This window comes from Oncorhynchus tshawytscha, linkage group LG11 (genome assembly GCF_018296145.1).
Source record: "Oncorhynchus tshawytscha isolate Ot180627B linkage group LG11, Otsh_v2.0, whole genome shotgun sequence".
Classification (NCBI taxonomy): Eukaryota; Metazoa; Chordata; class Actinopteri; order Salmoniformes; family Salmonidae; genus Oncorhynchus; species Oncorhynchus tshawytscha.
This window is the reverse complement of record NC_056439.1, coordinates 36594584-36611588: the sequence shown is the minus strand read 5'-3', so window position 1 is coordinate 36611588 and position 17005 is coordinate 36594584. Positions and strand designations below refer to the sequence as shown.

Sequence of the window (17005 nt, the reverse complement as noted above, 5' to 3'; positions counted from 1 at the left end):
TGCAAACCCACTCACAGCAGGGGAGAAAATGTGAGACTGTGTGTGTGAGCACAGATCCAGCCTTCCTGTCTTGATGAAGGGATAAGGCTGCGTAGCGGGAGTGTAGTTAGATGTGTGTGTGTGTGTGTGTGTTTGTGTGTGTGTGTGATTAGAGAGGAATAGGGGCTATGCCTGGGGCAGGTCAGGGCAGGCAGTATGAGTGGAGGGGTGCAGGCCCACCCACATCCACTAACAATACAGAGAGGCCCATAGCACTGAGCAATCATCTCTCTGTTGTTCCACCATACTATGTATGTATTTCCTCTGGTGGAGGGGAGGGGTGATGTGTGTTAGTAGGAGGGAGGCAGTAAAGGTGGGTGAGGGAGGGGGTGAGGAGAGGGTGAGGGAGGGGGAGGGGGTGAGGAGAGTACAGGGTGAAGGAGGTTGTTTTTCAACACCTCTTTGGATGGTTGCCTGAGCACAACCCTTCCCATGCTGCAGACTCAGCCTGCTGAACAGAGAAGGCCCTTTTTCACCCCAGTGACAGATCATATTAAAGAAACAAGCTGCTCTGAGAGTGTTGTTTTAGCTCTGGTGAGAGGTTGTAGGGGTTGCAAGGCTGTGTGTACAGGGGTAGCCAGGGTGTGCTAAGCAGTGAGGTGTCCTCGCAGATCTGTGGGAAAGGAAAGCAACCATCGTTGTCACGTGTCAACGCAACGCTAGCAGACGTGTCAAAGGTTTCACACCTCGGTGCGCATAAACTTAAACACAAACACCTACGCACGTATAGCTACGAGCATGCAAAGGCCATTTTGGCACACACACACACACGGGTTGCACACACACCACTCAGAGTAACAACTGACAGGAAGAAAGACTCTGGCTGTGTCAGAGGGCAGCTGTAAATTTTCCTCTGTATTTGCGTGTGTGTGTGTGTGTGTGTATATATATATATATATATGTGTGTGTGTGTGTGTGTGTGTGTGTGTGTGTGTGTGTGTGTGTGTGTGTGTGTGTGTGTGTGTGTGTGTGTGTGTGTGTGTGTGTGTGTGTGTGTGTGTGTGTGTGTGTGTGTGTGTGTGTGTGTGTGTGAGAGATTAGGGGGAGAGTGGAAGATATCTGCGTTTGTGATTCAGACTCATCTAGACAGGTTTAGCCAGACTGGCAAAATTAGAACTGGAAAAGTAAAAGTGTGTGTGTTCTTGTGGGTAAGTGTGTGTATGAGGAGGTTGCTGTGTAAATTTATGTCAGTTTCCAGTGATGGGGTTCCAAGGTCTGTCCATAAACAGCATTTAAACAGGGGACTGGTAGCGCTGAATGTGTACAAGAATATATATTTTTATTGTTGCAATATGTAAGTGTCTTAATGGGTTTGGACCCCAGGAAGAGTAGCTGCTGCCTTGGCAGCATGGGGATCCCTAATAAATACAAATAGAAATGATGTTGTACACTTTAATCTTGAATATGATCAAGGTCAGCAGAGTGCCACAGGAAGAAGCCCTGGTCACATTCTCATAGTACAGACCAGACATTCAAATTCCGTGGTTAGTATAAACTGATGTTTGAACCACAGGTTGAAGAAGCTTCTCTCCTCCATGTTTGCTCATGGAATTACTCAGTCCTCCAGCTCTGGAACCAACATTACATCTCCAAACACCTATTATTTGCTGCCTGTTCCTTAATATGAAGTCCCAGAAAAATAAACATGTCAACCCCATAGTTTTCCAGTAAGCCACAGATACTTCTTCCCACTATCCACCCCCTCCCAAACACCCCTCGCCATAGAAAAACGGTTTATTGTCATAATGCAGTAAGGGAGTAAATATTCCAACTCATGGGACATTTATTTTTCTAAATGGAGATCTGAACCTTTATTAAATGAGGTCTAAAAGGTGGTAATGGCTCCCTCTTGTATGGGTGAGAGTAAATAAGGAAGAAGCAGTACATAGAGTGGGCTTATACTTCTCTCCACTGGTAGGTAAACAGGAAAGACGTTTGGGCTGTGAGTTTGGGGGAGGAAGGGGAGCTGAGTTTGGGTATGAAATGGGCTTTTCTGTGTTTCTGAGAAAAAATCCCCTGGCAGCCTCACTTCCATCATCAGGGAGAATTAAAAGCACTTGCTGAGATCTCTTTATAGAATTCTGTAATTGTTTGTGTGTCCACTTGCTGCATATGACATCAGCGAATACAAAGTTGAAATGTTGTTGAGCGCATTCTATCCCCCACCCCCCTCCACCCCCTGCATGTGTGTGTGTGTTTGTCCAACCAGATAGGAGCAGACTTGAGCCTATATGACTAACCTGAGGAGTAGAAAGGGGGCATAACAAAGCAGTAGACAATGCTATGCTCGTCCTTTTTTCCTCCTCGATAGAAACGTCTGCATTCATGTCACAAGGACTTTCAGAACAGCAAACAGAGACACAGTAAACCGCGATGAGAAGAAAAAGTGATGGGCTAACTGAATGGTTTAGCTCTTTCGCTCTCCCTCTCTGTCTAAATACCTTGTCTGCGGTATTTAGGCTCATTTGCAGTGCTTGGGCTTAAGTGGCATTATCTACAGTTCACTCTTAGAAAAATGTGTGCTATCTAGAACCTTGTAGGGTTCTTCAGCTGTCCCCATAGGAGATCGCTTTGAAGAACCCTTTTTGGTTGCAGGTAGAAACCTTTTGGTCCCAAGTTTGGTTCCACTTTCTACAGCGTGTTCTACATGGAACCCAAAAGGGTTCTCCCTGGAACCAAAAAGGGTTCTACCTGGAACCAAAAATGGGTTCTACCTGGAACCAAAAACAGTTATCCTATGGGACAGCCGAATAACACTTTTGAAACGCTTTTTCTAAGAGTGTAGTGTGTGTGCCTATTTCTGTCTGTCTGTTTTTCTCTCTCGAAGTGTGTTTGTGTGTATAGAGGGGTTTGGGGGTAGCTGAGGGGTTTGGGGTAGTTGAGGGGTCTGGGGATAGCTGAGGGGTTTGGGGTAGTTAGGAGTTTTGGGGTAGTTGGGGGTTTGGGGTAGTTGAGGGGTTTGGGGATAGCTGAGGGGTTTGGAGGTAGTTGAGGGGTCTGGGGATAGCTGAGGGGTTTGGGGTAGTTAGGAGTTTTGGGGTAGTTGGGGGTTTGGGGTAGTTGAGGGGTTGGGGATAGCTGAGGGTTTGGGTAGCTGAGGGGTTTGGGGTAGTTGAGGGGTTTGGGGGTAGCTGAGGGGTTTGGAGGTACTTGAGGGGTTTGGGGTAGTTATGGGTTTAGAGGTAGTTGAGGGGTTTGGGGATAGCTGAGGGGTTAGGGGTTTGGGGATAGCTGAGGGGTTTGGAGGTAGTTGAAGGGTTTGGAGGTAGTTGAGGGGTTTGGGGTAGTTAAGGGTTTAGAGGTAGCTGAGGGGTTTGGAGGTAGTTGAGGGGTTTGGGGTAGTTGGTTTAGAGGTAGTTGAGGGGTTTGGGGGTAGTTGAGGGGTTAGGGGTTTGGGGATAGCTGAGGGGTTTGGAGGTAGTTGAGGGGTCTGGGGATAGCTGAGGGGTTTGGGGTAGTTAGGAGTTTTGGGGTAGTTGGGGGTTTGGGGTAGTTGGGGGTTTGGGGATCGCAGATGGGTTTGGGTAGCTGAGGGGTTTGGGGTAGTTGAGGGATTTGGGGGTAGCTGAGGGGTTTGGGTAGCTGAGGGGTTTGGGGATAGCTGAGCGGTTTGGGGTAGTTGAGGGGTTTGAGAATAGCTGAGGGGTTTGGGGATAGCTGAGGGGTTTGAGAATAGCTGAGGGGTTTGGGGATAGCTGAGGGGTTTGGAGGTAGTTGAGGGGTTTGGGTAGTTATGGGTTTAGAGGTAGTTGAGGGGTTTGGGGATAGCTGAGGGTTATAGGTTTGGGGATAGCTGAGGGGTTTGGAGGTAGTTGAAAGGTTTGGGGAAAGCTGAGGGGCTTGGGGTAGTTAGGGGTTTGGGGTAGTTAGGGGTTTGGGGGTAGCTGAGGGGTTTGGGGTAGCTGAGGGGTTTGGGGTAGTTGAGGGGTTGAGGGTTTGGGGTAGTTAGGGGTTTGGGGGTAGCTGGGGGTTTGGGGTAACTGAGGGGTTTGGGGTAACTGAGAGGTTTGGGGTAGGTTGAGAGGTTTGGGGTAGGTTGAGAGGTTTGGGGTAGGTGGGGTTTGGTGTAGGTGAGGGGTTTGGGGTAGGTGAGGGGTTTGGGGTAGTTGAGGATTTATGGGTAGTTGAGGGGTTTGGGGATAGCTGAGGGGTTTGGGGTAGTTAGGGGTTTGTGGGTAGCTGAGGGGTTTGGGGTAGTTAGGGATTTGGGGGTAGCTGAGGGGTTTGGGGTAGTTAGGTTGGGGTAGTTGAGGGGTTTGGGGTAGTTAGGAGGTTGGGGTAGTTGAGGGGTTTGGGGTAGTTAGGAGGTTGGGGTAGTTGAGGGGTTTGGGGATAGCTGAGGGTTTGGGGTAACTGAGAGGTTTGGGGTAGGTGAGGGGTTTGGGTTAGGTGAGGGGTTTGGGGTAAGTGAGCGGTTTGGGGGGAGCTAGAGGGTTTGGGGGGAGCTGGAGGGTTTGAGGGGAGCTGAGGCCTAATGTTTCCCTTTAGGGTGTTGTACAGGGTGCTGATGGGGCTATGGGTCACAGCAGCCAGGGTCAAAGAGTAATCACCTCTGCCCTCTCAGCCCTAATGAAGGTCCTAATCATGCCATGGCTCTAGAGGCCTCACCTCACCTCTACCTGGATGTACATGGCAGTACAGCTCCCTCTTGCTACACTCCTATACCTAGTCAGACTAATATGAATGTTTATCCCAGAACATAAGTTTCCTCTGAAACCAATCAAACGTATTAAACTTACAGACCGCATTCCAGGGGATTTATCAGTCAGACAATATTTGCTCAGTTTCTAATCGCAGAAGCCAAGTGTGACGGAGAGACTGAGCCCAGAGAGAACCCTCGCCGTCGCCTCAGGTCATCCAAACAACATAGTGACATTTTTGGGAAACCATAAGATCTCACGATTTGCCTCATAAATATGCGTCCTTTATATCTTTTAACGGCCCATGTCCAATTCCACATCACATCTTTAATTAGCTGTTTTTCTCTGAAGTCTTCCTCTTTGACATCAGCTCTGCTGCTATGTCTCCATGTCTGCAGGTTATGCATCTGGGAGTTGAAGTGAGGATGGATGGCTGGGCTGGCTAGGTGGTTAGACAGGAAAGCACCCCACGTCAGGCAGACGTGACACTTTTTTCTTTTTTGGCACTGATACGCTGTAGGCTTTTTCAAAAACACCCGTCTCCATTTCAACATCAAAGTGGCCTTCGAGAGAGCAATTGGCATCGAGGGCGAGCCTTTCATGTGATTTGTGGAGCATAGGCGTGGCCGAGCTGCTGACTTAAGGGATGGACACACCTGGCAGGTGCACACACACACACACACACAAACAGCTGTGTGCACATACACACATTAACACGCACCTCTCTTTGTTTACTATGAGAAGAGATTGCGCAATGAAGAAAAATAACACAGCCAATGTCATTGTTTGTCTATTTGCATACTTTGTACAGTCTGCGTGCCACATCCATAACAAACCCCCTCTCCCCGCCCCCTCTCCCCACCCCTCCCCCAACCTACTGAACCCCAACAGAGTAAATATAGGCAACAAAACACAATAATGCTCAAGTGGATTCTGTACACTCTTCGAAAAAGGGGTCCCAAAAGAGTTATTCGGCTGTGCCCATAGGAGAACCCTTTTGGTTCTAGGTAGAACCCTTTTGGATTCCATGTACAGTGGAACCCTCTGTAGGAAGGGTTTTACATGGAACTCAAAAGGGTTCTATCTGCAACCAAGAAGGGTTCTTAAAAGGGTTCTCATATGGGGACAGCCGAAGAACCCTTTTAGAACCCCTTTTTTAAGAGCATAGAAGTTCTACATTACTGAGTGTGGGAAAGAGTGTGATAGTATCACAAAGACAGGATATGCAGTAGTAGGGCCTGCTATGACTGACAGTGTTGGGGAGTAGTTTCACCTAGGGTTGAGCTACAAACAAACAGGCATTTTTCTCTGTATTTTCACAGGCGTGTATGTTCTCAGCCCAGCCCTGTGTGCCTTGTATCTGGTGAGTTCATCTTTCTCAGGAACGGATTCGCTCTGGGTGAGATAAATACTAGCAGCCCCTCCCCCTCTGGGGATATGTGACTGGTGATGTCATCACAGAGACAGAGACAATGGACGCTAAATACAGTTAGGAGATGAATTCAGCTGAACTCCCCAGGGAGGAGAGGAGAGAGATGGGGGAGGGAGAGTTGGGTGGGGGGACAGCGACAGGTCTCAACACTTCAGTCATCTCCTCTTTTTGCTCTCTTTGTATCACAAGTCTTCTGGCTCTCTCTGATGCAGTCTTCTCTCTCTCTCTGATGCAGTCTTCTCTCTCTCTCTGATGCAGTCTTCTCTCTCTCTTTGATGCAGTCTTCTCTCTCTCTGATGTAGTCCTCTCTCTCTCTCTGATGCAGTCTTCTCTCTCTCTCTCTCTCTCTCTCTCTGATGGAGTCTTCTTTCTCTCATGTTGACTCTCTCTCTCTCTCTCTCTCTGATGCAGAGCATTGACGTACACAAAGCTGCTTCTCAGAAAGCACAGGGTGGTGAGCTCTAATCAAAGAGACTGGTTCACGTTGTATGATTTTGCTTGAAGGCCAATTGTACAACAAGGGCAGTGTTTGGGACGAAGTGCATACGTGTGAATGTGTTTTTCATCAGTGAGTGAGATGAGGGCTATGTGTTTGGCAGATCTTTGCCGCAGGGGAGCTTCAGTCCTGTCCGTCAGGTTAAACATTAAAAAAGCACTTCCCTCCTCCTTTGCCAGCTTCTCTCCTGGCAGCCATGCAAATGCAGGCCCTACAGTAAAGCCCTGAGCAGCCCAGCCCACTCCGCTCTGCCAGCCAGCCAGCTGACAGGTGGACGTTTGCAGGCCAACCAAGGTGGGGGCGCTCATCTCACAATGGGATAGAGGGGTAGTCATATGGTACACTTAAACTCATGTAGTGCGTACTTTAGCTGAGGATATCATCGGGTGTTTTTAAATACTAAAATCTTTAGGAGGAAAAAATATAAAGATTCTCATTATCAAGTACAAATGTGGTGGTGCTGTTCTCGATTTAAGAGTCCACTCTTTTAAAGCAAAATTCCCCTTCCCTAAATTAAACAATGTCTCTTTATAGCAGGATGGGGCCTGGCCACCGGAGTGTATATTAAATAAGCGAGGCCACACTGACGCCTTCAGTGCAGACATGACATGTAGACAGAGACAGAGAGGAGACAGCTTTACGGTATGTGCAGGGTTATTTCCAACTACAGGAAGCCAACACACTGACTTGTGCATGCATTCAGGAACACACACAGACACACAGCTTGAGTGCCTATTTTTCTTCAGCAGTGCATGCAGACACAGACAAAATGTCCTTTACTACACACATAGACATAGCCAGCAACTGTATCACATTTCACACATACGCACGCGCAGACACACACACACACAGTGGATATTATGATCTATTCCTCCCATTTTCCACACTGTTCTCCTCCATTTCCAACACCTCCTCAAATAGCCTCCAGCCTGGCAGGGGGGCGATGCACCACCCTTCGCCTCCTCGCCCTTCGCCTCCTCGCCCTTTTTCTCCTCGCCCTTCGCCCCCTCGCCCTTAGCCTCCTCGCCCTTAGCCTCCTCGCCCTTCGCCCCCTTGCCCTTCACCTCCTCGCCCTTCGCCCCCTCGCCCTTTCCTCCTCGCCCTTCGCCCCCTCGCCCTTCGCCCCCTCGCCCTTCGCCCCCTCGCTAGGAACCCCATACCCCCTCCATGTGGCACCCTGAACCCCCTGCCTACCTGCATTGGCCAGTTGGTCTGTTTTGACTGGGCTAAATCCACCCTATCCCAAATAAAACACGTAAGAGACATGAAAACAGAGCATAGCAATCAAGCCATCCACGGCAGCCACTATAAACTTGCACAGTATAACCATAGTGGACATGATATCTCAACAGGAGTGATCATTAATCCCTATTAATCCCAATGCTCTGGTCTGACTGCTCCTAGCCAAGCATGGGCAGACACACACAAGCAGTCTGTAGCGGTTGACTCATCCTTGTAACACAATCCTCCACAGTCTTTCACATGATCATACATTAAACCACAAATATATGCATCACTGCCCAAATGATGGAGCTAACAGCTTTAGCCTATTGGACCTCACTGGCACAGCTCACAGCAGGCAGCTCACCATCTCTTTAGAGTGTTAAGTCAACGAGCCACTTATGTGGTCAACCAGGTACGACCCTCTGACCAAAGGCAGCAGGGTGAGGCCACAAGCGTTTGGTATTTGCGGCTTGGAGACACAGCTCCTCTTAGCGGTCTCGGGTTATGCCTTAATACGCTTTACAGTTTCCTCTGACAGTGCCCCTCGCCACCCCCTAATACCACACACACACTGCTGCACCACCGAACACACCACATTGTCTCCCATTGATTGCAATTGCTGGTCAACTGTTGTTGATCCGCCCACATACACTGACAGTACACACACATACTCATGAACACACACGGCTACATTTTCTTGTATCATCTGCATATGACTCATGTATCTCTTTTAGTCTGCAATGGTTGCACCCCCCTCTCTCTTTCTCTCTCTCCCTGTGAATCCCTCTACACACAGCTCATGAGAGCAGTACATTTGACTTCTGACAAGACAAGACAAATATTCTCATGTACCCTGTAAGTACTCACGTCTGGGTTCCCTGGGCCCATCCACTGTCACTTTAATGGCACGGTGGTAAGTGGCCACCTGAGGGGGACCAGAGAAGACTGTGATGGTCAGAGTGAAGCTCTTTCCTAGGGTAGACAGAATAGAGAAGGCATTGGTTAGGGAAGGGCATCAGTAACACAGAGTTTCAGAAGGAACATCAAACCAGAGCATGTGTGAGGGTTTCCTGGCTTGGTTAATTCATTGTGGAAATAAACAGATTTTTGTGGAACATACACACTTTGTTCATAACCACCACAGTCAGCTTGCTGAATTAAAATTGCCTCCTGATATGGCTCCCTTTTAAGTTTGTAAATTAAAGGGACCACCACTTTGATGGGCTGAAATGTGGGCATGATTTGAATTATTGAGAGAATCTATTCCAGATTGTCCAAAAGGCTTACAGCGACAGTTTATTGTTCAACAAGGCAGATTCTTGCACGAGCTTCCTCGAGCTCTCCCATCTGCATGAAAGGGGAGAGAGGGAGATCGTGCAATGGTCCGTTTTTCGACCCAGGCTATGAAGCAGCGCTTTCATAAAAAAGGCATCTCTTATTAAAGAGACGGCGGGGGAAAAGGAATCCTGGGGTGGGGTAATTGACTACAGAAATGAAAGGTACGTTTAATTCAGAGACTAGAGCGTTTTCCATTCATCAGTCTGCAACTATTTAAAGTGTAACATTTAAGGGAAATATGTGAGCGCTAGGGCCAGGAGGAAGGAGAGGGACCCGAGAAGGTTCTGGTGGAATGTCAGCTATGTGAGAACTAGTTTTTAGAAGTGTAAACAGGCAGGCTTTTAGAAATGCCAAGCCTTGAACAGAATATTCTGGTCCAGGCGATTTGTTTATTTGGACAATGGTGCAATGTTCGTATAATATATGATGCTGCTACTATCCGGATCATCTTTTGAAGGGGGCGTGCGTGATGGTCAGTTAGGACTCGTCCTATAAAAATAACTTGTGGCAATGTTTGGCTGAGCATTAGGCTATAATTTAAAATGGGGCTTTGCTCTTTGTCGATAAAGAATGATCAAACCACATCTTAAAATATGTAATAATCATATTGTGTTCTGGATTTTATTTTGTTCCAATAAACATTGATAATCCCCATAATTATACCTGCGCAATGCTGGTGCGGTCTTGCAGCTATAATTGGCCCGGGAGATGAATTCATCTGATTCTCACATTCCCTAACACTTTTATTTTATCTGTTAAAAAATAGATTACCAAAAGTAGGTCTACTCAGGCTAAAGTTTTGCAAATCAGTGCAATTATGACGCATGCACGCAGGTGTTTGTATGCGATGTTAGTTATTGATTTCATTTAGTAGGCCAAATACTATTCATGGTTTAAGGATATAAGTGCGTGACTCCCTCTGCTCACCTCGTCCGCTTCTGCCCACAAACCGCAGGTCGTTGAAGCGGGCGACCTGGTTCTTCATCACCGCAGACGCGTTCCTCAGCTCCGCAGAGAAGTTCTCGTCGTTCCCCGCCATCACAGTGACCAGAGTCCCGTCGGGTACATCACCGAGTGCAACAACCTGTGAGAACTCAACGCGGTCAACCGGGGTCACCATGCTAAACCAAATACAGACTGCAACAAACCGCATCCGGTGGAATCAAAAAACGCACCATAAAACATCAATATTAGACCTGATTTAAAATCCCCCCACAAAAAGTGCCCTTTAGATATTGTTAGCAAATATTTTGATCAAAATATATAGGCCTATTGTGCTATTAGGTTACAACTACATGGTAAGATGCTTTCTTGAAACAAGCTTGCAATTCAAACACTAATATTTTAAAGCTATGTAAATGACTTTGACATTTGATAGGCCTACATCCAAATCACTCCCAAATCATTCTTGCAAATACTCCTCATTAAATAAGTAGGCCTATGCGATCTAAACAAGCATTTTTAACATTTGGATGTGATTCAAATCAAATAGATATAGGCTTGTCTATTTTTCTAAATATTACACTTTTAGTCCACAAATTCTATTCACGTCCTGGTGTATAAATATAATTGATAACATTCAATGTAGCATAATTTCATTGCTACGTAATATAGGCCTAAATATGTTTTTCTGCATTGCAAAATCTTTCAAAATAGCAATTAAAAAATAACTAGCTTACCAGGTATAATAATATATGTTATCATTAGAATTATTGTTATTAAATTATCATTATTTGTATTAGGGCCTATATTGTTGGCTAATTGTTGATTAATTGTATGTCATTGCAGTTCATGCAAATCCAAACACTTTTCTAAATCTCACATTCAAGTAAGTCCAATGCAAAAAAGAAACAAGATAATTATGCCAAGTTATCACTTTGGCAGGCCACTTTAATTTTGACAACCTTATTTAATTCAATTATTTAGGCCTATATTACAGAATAGGGTTCTGTGTAAAAGTAATTGTAATAGACATACTAATGTCAGTAACTGCCTTGTTAGCGAAATGAAGCCTACTCAAGAAAGCTTTAAAAAATGTATTTTACGCTTTTTCTGCAGTAGCCTACAGTAATACATCATTAGGTCGGTCATTAGTTCATAAGTGCCCATTTGTAATTATGCACAATTTACCTTACCTTGAAAGCCACAGGGAGTGTCTTGTTGCACCTCCAGTGTGAGGGCAGCACGGAGCAGAGGAAGTTTGGGCTGTCTGTACGGACCAGCTCGCCAGCGTGGTCTGACAGGACGTCCACCACATTCCTGGCCTCGGGTCGTGTCCTCAGTGGTCCAGGGGTGCCCATGGTCCCGCTGCCGTCTCCAATCTTGCTGCAGGGGAACGACGTGGAGGGCGGTGTGAACCGTCTGGTGGTGTTAGGGTCTACGGGAATATGCATCACAACAGCTTTGGTCAAGACCACTTCTCGAGGGGTTTTGACGAGTGTTCGGGGCTCTTTTTTTGGAGAATATATGTATTTTCCCGCTCTCTGACACTTGTTCCTTTGGTCTCGGTCAAGTCCAGCGGTTTACGAGATGATGGAGCTGAGCGCACGCAGCTCCCCCGGTTAATCTATCACAATAAATCCTGAACTGTCCAGTGAGTGAAGAGACTTTTTTATCTTGCAGACACGATAAAGTTTAATGTTTGCGTGTTATATCTTCTGCTCAGGATGTAGCTGCATGAGAAACATCGAGTTGATTTCTGCTTCTCACTGACTACAGCAAAACCACGAAACCACAAACTTAGATCTGACCTCTTTTCCACAGTGCTCTGTTCTGGTTGCCTATAAGGCTTACACTCTATCTGCACTATTCAGCATTTAATACGATGCCCATCCGCAATAAGATTTTGGCCTCATATTACAAAATAAATATCTATACAGTGAGAAACATTAATAACAATCTATCGGCTGATCGATAAACACTAACATATACAATTATTAATAACGTCCAGTGAAAAGGAAAACTATGAAATCCAATATTTTTTGCAATATTCACGGAAGCTGACGAGTCGAGTGCTCCTTGCTTGGGCTTCAACTTTATAGCAGAATTTTCCAAATATCTTGTTTCACATTCGGTGACTGAATGAGCTCCTTCGATTGAATTGGGCTTTTTGATCTCGCCAGACCTCAAGGCACACACTGAAAGATGTTGCCTACTCAACAAAGTAGGCTAGCTATAACAGAGTATGGAGGCTACTCAGCAATTCACAGTTCTCAACGCGAAGTACAAGACGCAGAAGTCCGATGGTTTCATGTGAAGTTTCTTTATATTCAGTGTTTTTTGTTCATCCGTATCACATGTCCTGCCACCGGTTATCCTTAATGAAACTAAAAAGTAAGTCGAGATCCAAAAACTATTTTCTTGAAACTATTCTGTCTCTACGTTGAAATAATCTTGAATATCTGTATAAATGTAGTCCTTTTGCTGTGGTTAACGCAGTTGAAGGTAACAAAGACGCGCTTGAGTGAGTGGTAGTGCGAGAGTGAAGAGTGCTGTGATATTATTTACTCAAGTCATTTTAGTGTTTAGTGTTTCGAGTGTGGCGATAACTTCCACCAATGAGTCGCCTGGGTTGGGCTTTCATTAGACCAATCAAAGTCTTTGGAATATAGGCGAAGTGAAAGCGCTCCCTGCTTCTTCTGCCATACACACACGATACATTATTAATCATATACTATGTATTTGTGCTTTTCTACATTATGTGCTTAGATGTTATAATGTTTTGCACACTTAGAATATATTTATACTTAAAGTTATAGCAACTGTTCTCACCTGAATGGTGAACCAGTTATTATTCCCCCCAAAAGTTATTTGTTAATTGAAGATAAAAAATTAAAAATACATTTCGTGTTATGACTGATCCCTCTTCCTTCTTTATATGACATCAGCGAATTAATATAGGCAACCACTTTTTGAAGAAATATAATCACATAATACATTCTGCCTATATTAGTACATCACCGCAGTGCGCTTACATACAGAGTGAAAAGAAAACAATAATTCAAGCATACATATGTATTTGGTGACTGCAGAAGAGATCAACGTCTTTAGGGAAAATAGGCCAGTCATATAATGCAGCTATACGATATTATTATTGGCCTATACCCTTAGCCTATTTGTTTTTACTAAAAGCAATGAGCTATTTCTGAATGCAGAATTGTCAATCAACTGTCATGAGCTATTGATCATTTTAGGGGTTCATGCACCTTTCAAATGACATGACTATGGTTTATTTATCAATATGTTTATCAATATGAGTTGTGAATTTATTATGATTTTCCCATTATTGTCCCTTATGCAATTCACCCTTGAGTTTTCAGAGAACGTCAAAGCCAAAGGCATCTACCGGATGATGTTGTTGTTGTTTAATATCACGTAATTGACAGTAGGCCCAATAGGCTTAGGCTACATTACATTAACTGTAGTGCTGCTGCGTTAGAGACCTACTCACAAAATATGTGAATACATATTTAGTAATATGCTTTTGTTATTTTTCTTTTTTCTTTTCTTTTTAAGGTTATTTGTTCCTATATCCAAGGATATAAAATAAATTAGGCTAAGGATGCGTATACATTAATAATATAGGCCTATACATTTTACGTGATATGCATTGGTGCATATTTGTTAATATTTATAATTATATATAATTGTGTTATCACCATGACTCGATCACACCAAATGAAAACGAATTAAAGCATACAAACAATTTCCCCCATAGGCTTACATAACAACTACAATTTTGCCAAAATACATTAACCACAGGCAAATATTAATTGGAATTCCATCATTTAATAGGTTAGTCAGTGTATTGCACATGAAACGGCACACCCCGTTTACTCGTTCCCATGCAATGATGGCCCACAGACGCTAGTTGGCGCATTTGTCTTTGCCAAATGGACCTGCCTTAGTACAGAAGGGGTATGGAGGGAGAAACGGCATTTGTACCATCAGGGAAAATCTGAAAAAGCAACATATATACTACATACTAGCTTGCTCCAAGACGACAAAACGTGGGTCCTAGACGACAATTATTAGGCCTACCTGTGTCGAGCGTAAATGTTTTTTAGTCAATTGACCCATGTGCTGGAATTCTGCTCCTCCGTTCCATTATTTTCTGCATTGAAGTAGGCTTAAAATGCAAAATAAAAACCACTCAATTTTGTATTCGTTTAATGCCACCTTTTAGGTGCTTAACAAGTTACGAATAAATGTGCCATGCACTGTTTTACTCTTATATAGCCTCGATTAGGAAATCATTTATATATTTTTTTCCACAGTTGTATGGAGACATTACATCACGTCTTGGGTGTGACAATAGCGCCTAACAAAATTAAATGATTTATTATTATTATTATTATATATTTGCTGTTTTGTCCAACACACAATAAATTATTGAATAAACAAAGACATGACATACTGGATAGCCCATCTATATATCGAAGAGCAGTTATTTAGTAAATATATAAAAGTAAAGGCCCAGAAAATCATCAAGAAGATTAGGCTATCTACAATCACATTCGTTATAGATTAGCCTACATATTAATTGTGGGGTGGGGGAAAGAGGGGGGACGTTTTAAATGTCAAATATTTGTGGATGACTTGTTTATTGAATCAAGAGGCATTTGATTCTTGGGGTTATTTTTTTTGTGGTGAGATGCACAAACCCATTAAAAACAGCTCTCATCAGAATTAGACCTTATTGTCAGAAATAAATAACGTAAAACACATAATGGGATCGTATAATGCCTTGAAAGTCATTGAAGTAAAATGTTATAACTTACCTACCAAAGCACGTGTGGGGTACTTATTTGTTTGTCTTCAATTTTCCCCAAAATTGCATTGGTGCGCTATCGAAGTCTATAATGCCTTATTGAAGTTAATTCCCATTGGGATTATTCATTTAGGTAAGTGTTTGATATATAATTATACCTGATTGACAATCATTAGTCGACGGTCCTGGGAAAAAAAATTTACCCTTATATATTTTCCCCCTATTTCTATTGAATATGCAAAGTGTGTGTGTGTGCGTGTGCTTTTGTTTATTTTAGATAGGAAGGGAGTGGGTAGGGTAGGGACGGGAGTGGGTAGGGTAGGGACGGGAGTGGGTAGGGTAGGGTAGGGACGGGAGTGGGTAAGGTAGGGACGGGAGTGGGTTTTGATTTACCCTTCATTTTCTTTATTATACTGATGTCGTTCAGACAGATAAAGCCAGAGTCTTGTGGGGAGAGTGGATGAGAAGATTATACACTCTTCACGCCTGCGGAGACCGTTAGGGGGGAAGCCATTTGAAATCATATTTTAACAACACGAATTGGCGCCAAACGTATTGATAACAATTATCACAGCCATAGTCTATAGTTTATTTGCTAGGCTCTTGTCTGTAGAGTGCAGACTCCATAGTGGGGTGAGACCTCAACTAGGCGAGCTGTCAGCATGCCTGTTTCTTTATGAGGAGAGAATGTGAAATTCTTAATTGCTACAACCGCACTGAATGACCGCAAATATCAAGGCATGTGCCTTTTGGAGAACACTGGACATGTCTCTAAAACACATCGTTCTTCTAATTATAAAATCCTATGCCTAAAATCTTCCGAGTTTATATCTAAGTAATTAGAGAGTAACTATTCAAACAACTGTTGTAAACTTATAATAATGCAATTATCATAAAATGTATATGCTGTTAGCTGAAGCTGCAGGGCGCATTTTCAGGACCTAAATGTCTTCAAAAGTATCACCTATCATTGTCCGCTATTTTGAGACAATGAAACAACCAGATTGGGGCAAATACATCGGGGATTTTTCAGTCGTCCTCCTGCCTCTGTTCATTATTAATATCCGACCACACGACCGACTACCCTGCGCAGCGGTAATGCGCGCTTCGGGCGCCGGTCTTATTTAGACTCCTACGTTTCAACAGACAGTTTCTACGGTTTCAGCCGCACAGAGACCAAGGACGGAGCCCATCGTGCCCTGAACGATTTTTAATGATTCGAGTGGGTTCAGCTCAACCGAATGCAGAACTCCAGGAGGATATCTGATACCCCAGGCCAACCTCACGTACTAGACGTTTTACCCTCTACTTTTAAAACACAGAGGTTTCAGCTATAGTCTCTATAGGCCCAGTCTAAACACTACAGGCCTCCAGTATGGAAAGAGTTTGGAGGGTTAGAGTAAGAAAGGATACCGAGTGCTCCAACCAAATTAATAGATTCCTTATGAATATGAGAAGTTTCCTTCTCAAAATCATATTAACTCTTACTATGACCTGTGCGCTGGCATATACACCTCCAGCCATGCTATCTCTCTGTTGTGAAGAACTAAAGGTTTTCAAAAGAAAGAGCATTTGCCTTTTCTTTCCCACTTGAGGCCTGGTTTAAAATGAGCCTAGTTAAGCCTGCCTTGCCTGCCCTGCAGAGGCCAACCAACACCCCAAATCATGACCTATCAAAGAGAGTATCAACGTTTTCTTCCTCTCCATTTTCATATGGTTTGGCTGATAATGAAGCAGAATGTAAAAGCTAATAGTTAGAATATCATACCCATTCACTGAGAAACCCACAACAAGCCTGTTAGTTGTAAACCTACCCCTGACTCCACCATGCCCACCATACCCACCATGCCCACCACCCATCATATTTCATATGTCTGATGTCACTTCAAACAGGTTTTGATGGATGGGGAGACACTTTCAGATATGTGAGGAGATACAAATGTGAAATGTTAATTCTCAATATGAACCCCAATAACCCCATAAACCCATGAGATATTTACAGACGTGTGTACATGTGCCATTGGAGGGGTGCTTTTCATTAGAAAAATGGGGCTATGGAGCAATCA

The 17005-nt window shown here is 44.2% G+C and overlaps 1 protein-coding gene across 4 annotated transcripts in view; it reads right to left on the bottom strand.

The window, feature by feature from the left end:
- The window catches only part of LOC112261920 (runt-related transcription factor 3), an 89063-nt gene that overhangs the window by 35150 nt on the left and 36908 nt on the right, over positions 1-17005 (bottom strand). For 3 of the 4 annotated variants that reach the window (XM_024437565.2, XM_024437562.2, XM_024437566.2), the window contains 3 exons: positions 11305-11546; positions 10097-10253; positions 8684-8803 (listed from right to left, as the gene is read on the bottom strand). In XM_024437565.2, coding sequence (XP_024293333.1) covers positions 8684-8803; positions 10097-10253; positions 11305-11546 — 519 coding nt within the window. The remainder of the gene's footprint in view (positions 1-8683; positions 8804-10096; positions 10254-11304; positions 11547-17005) is intronic. The other variant, XM_024437563.2, reaches the window with a different exon arrangement.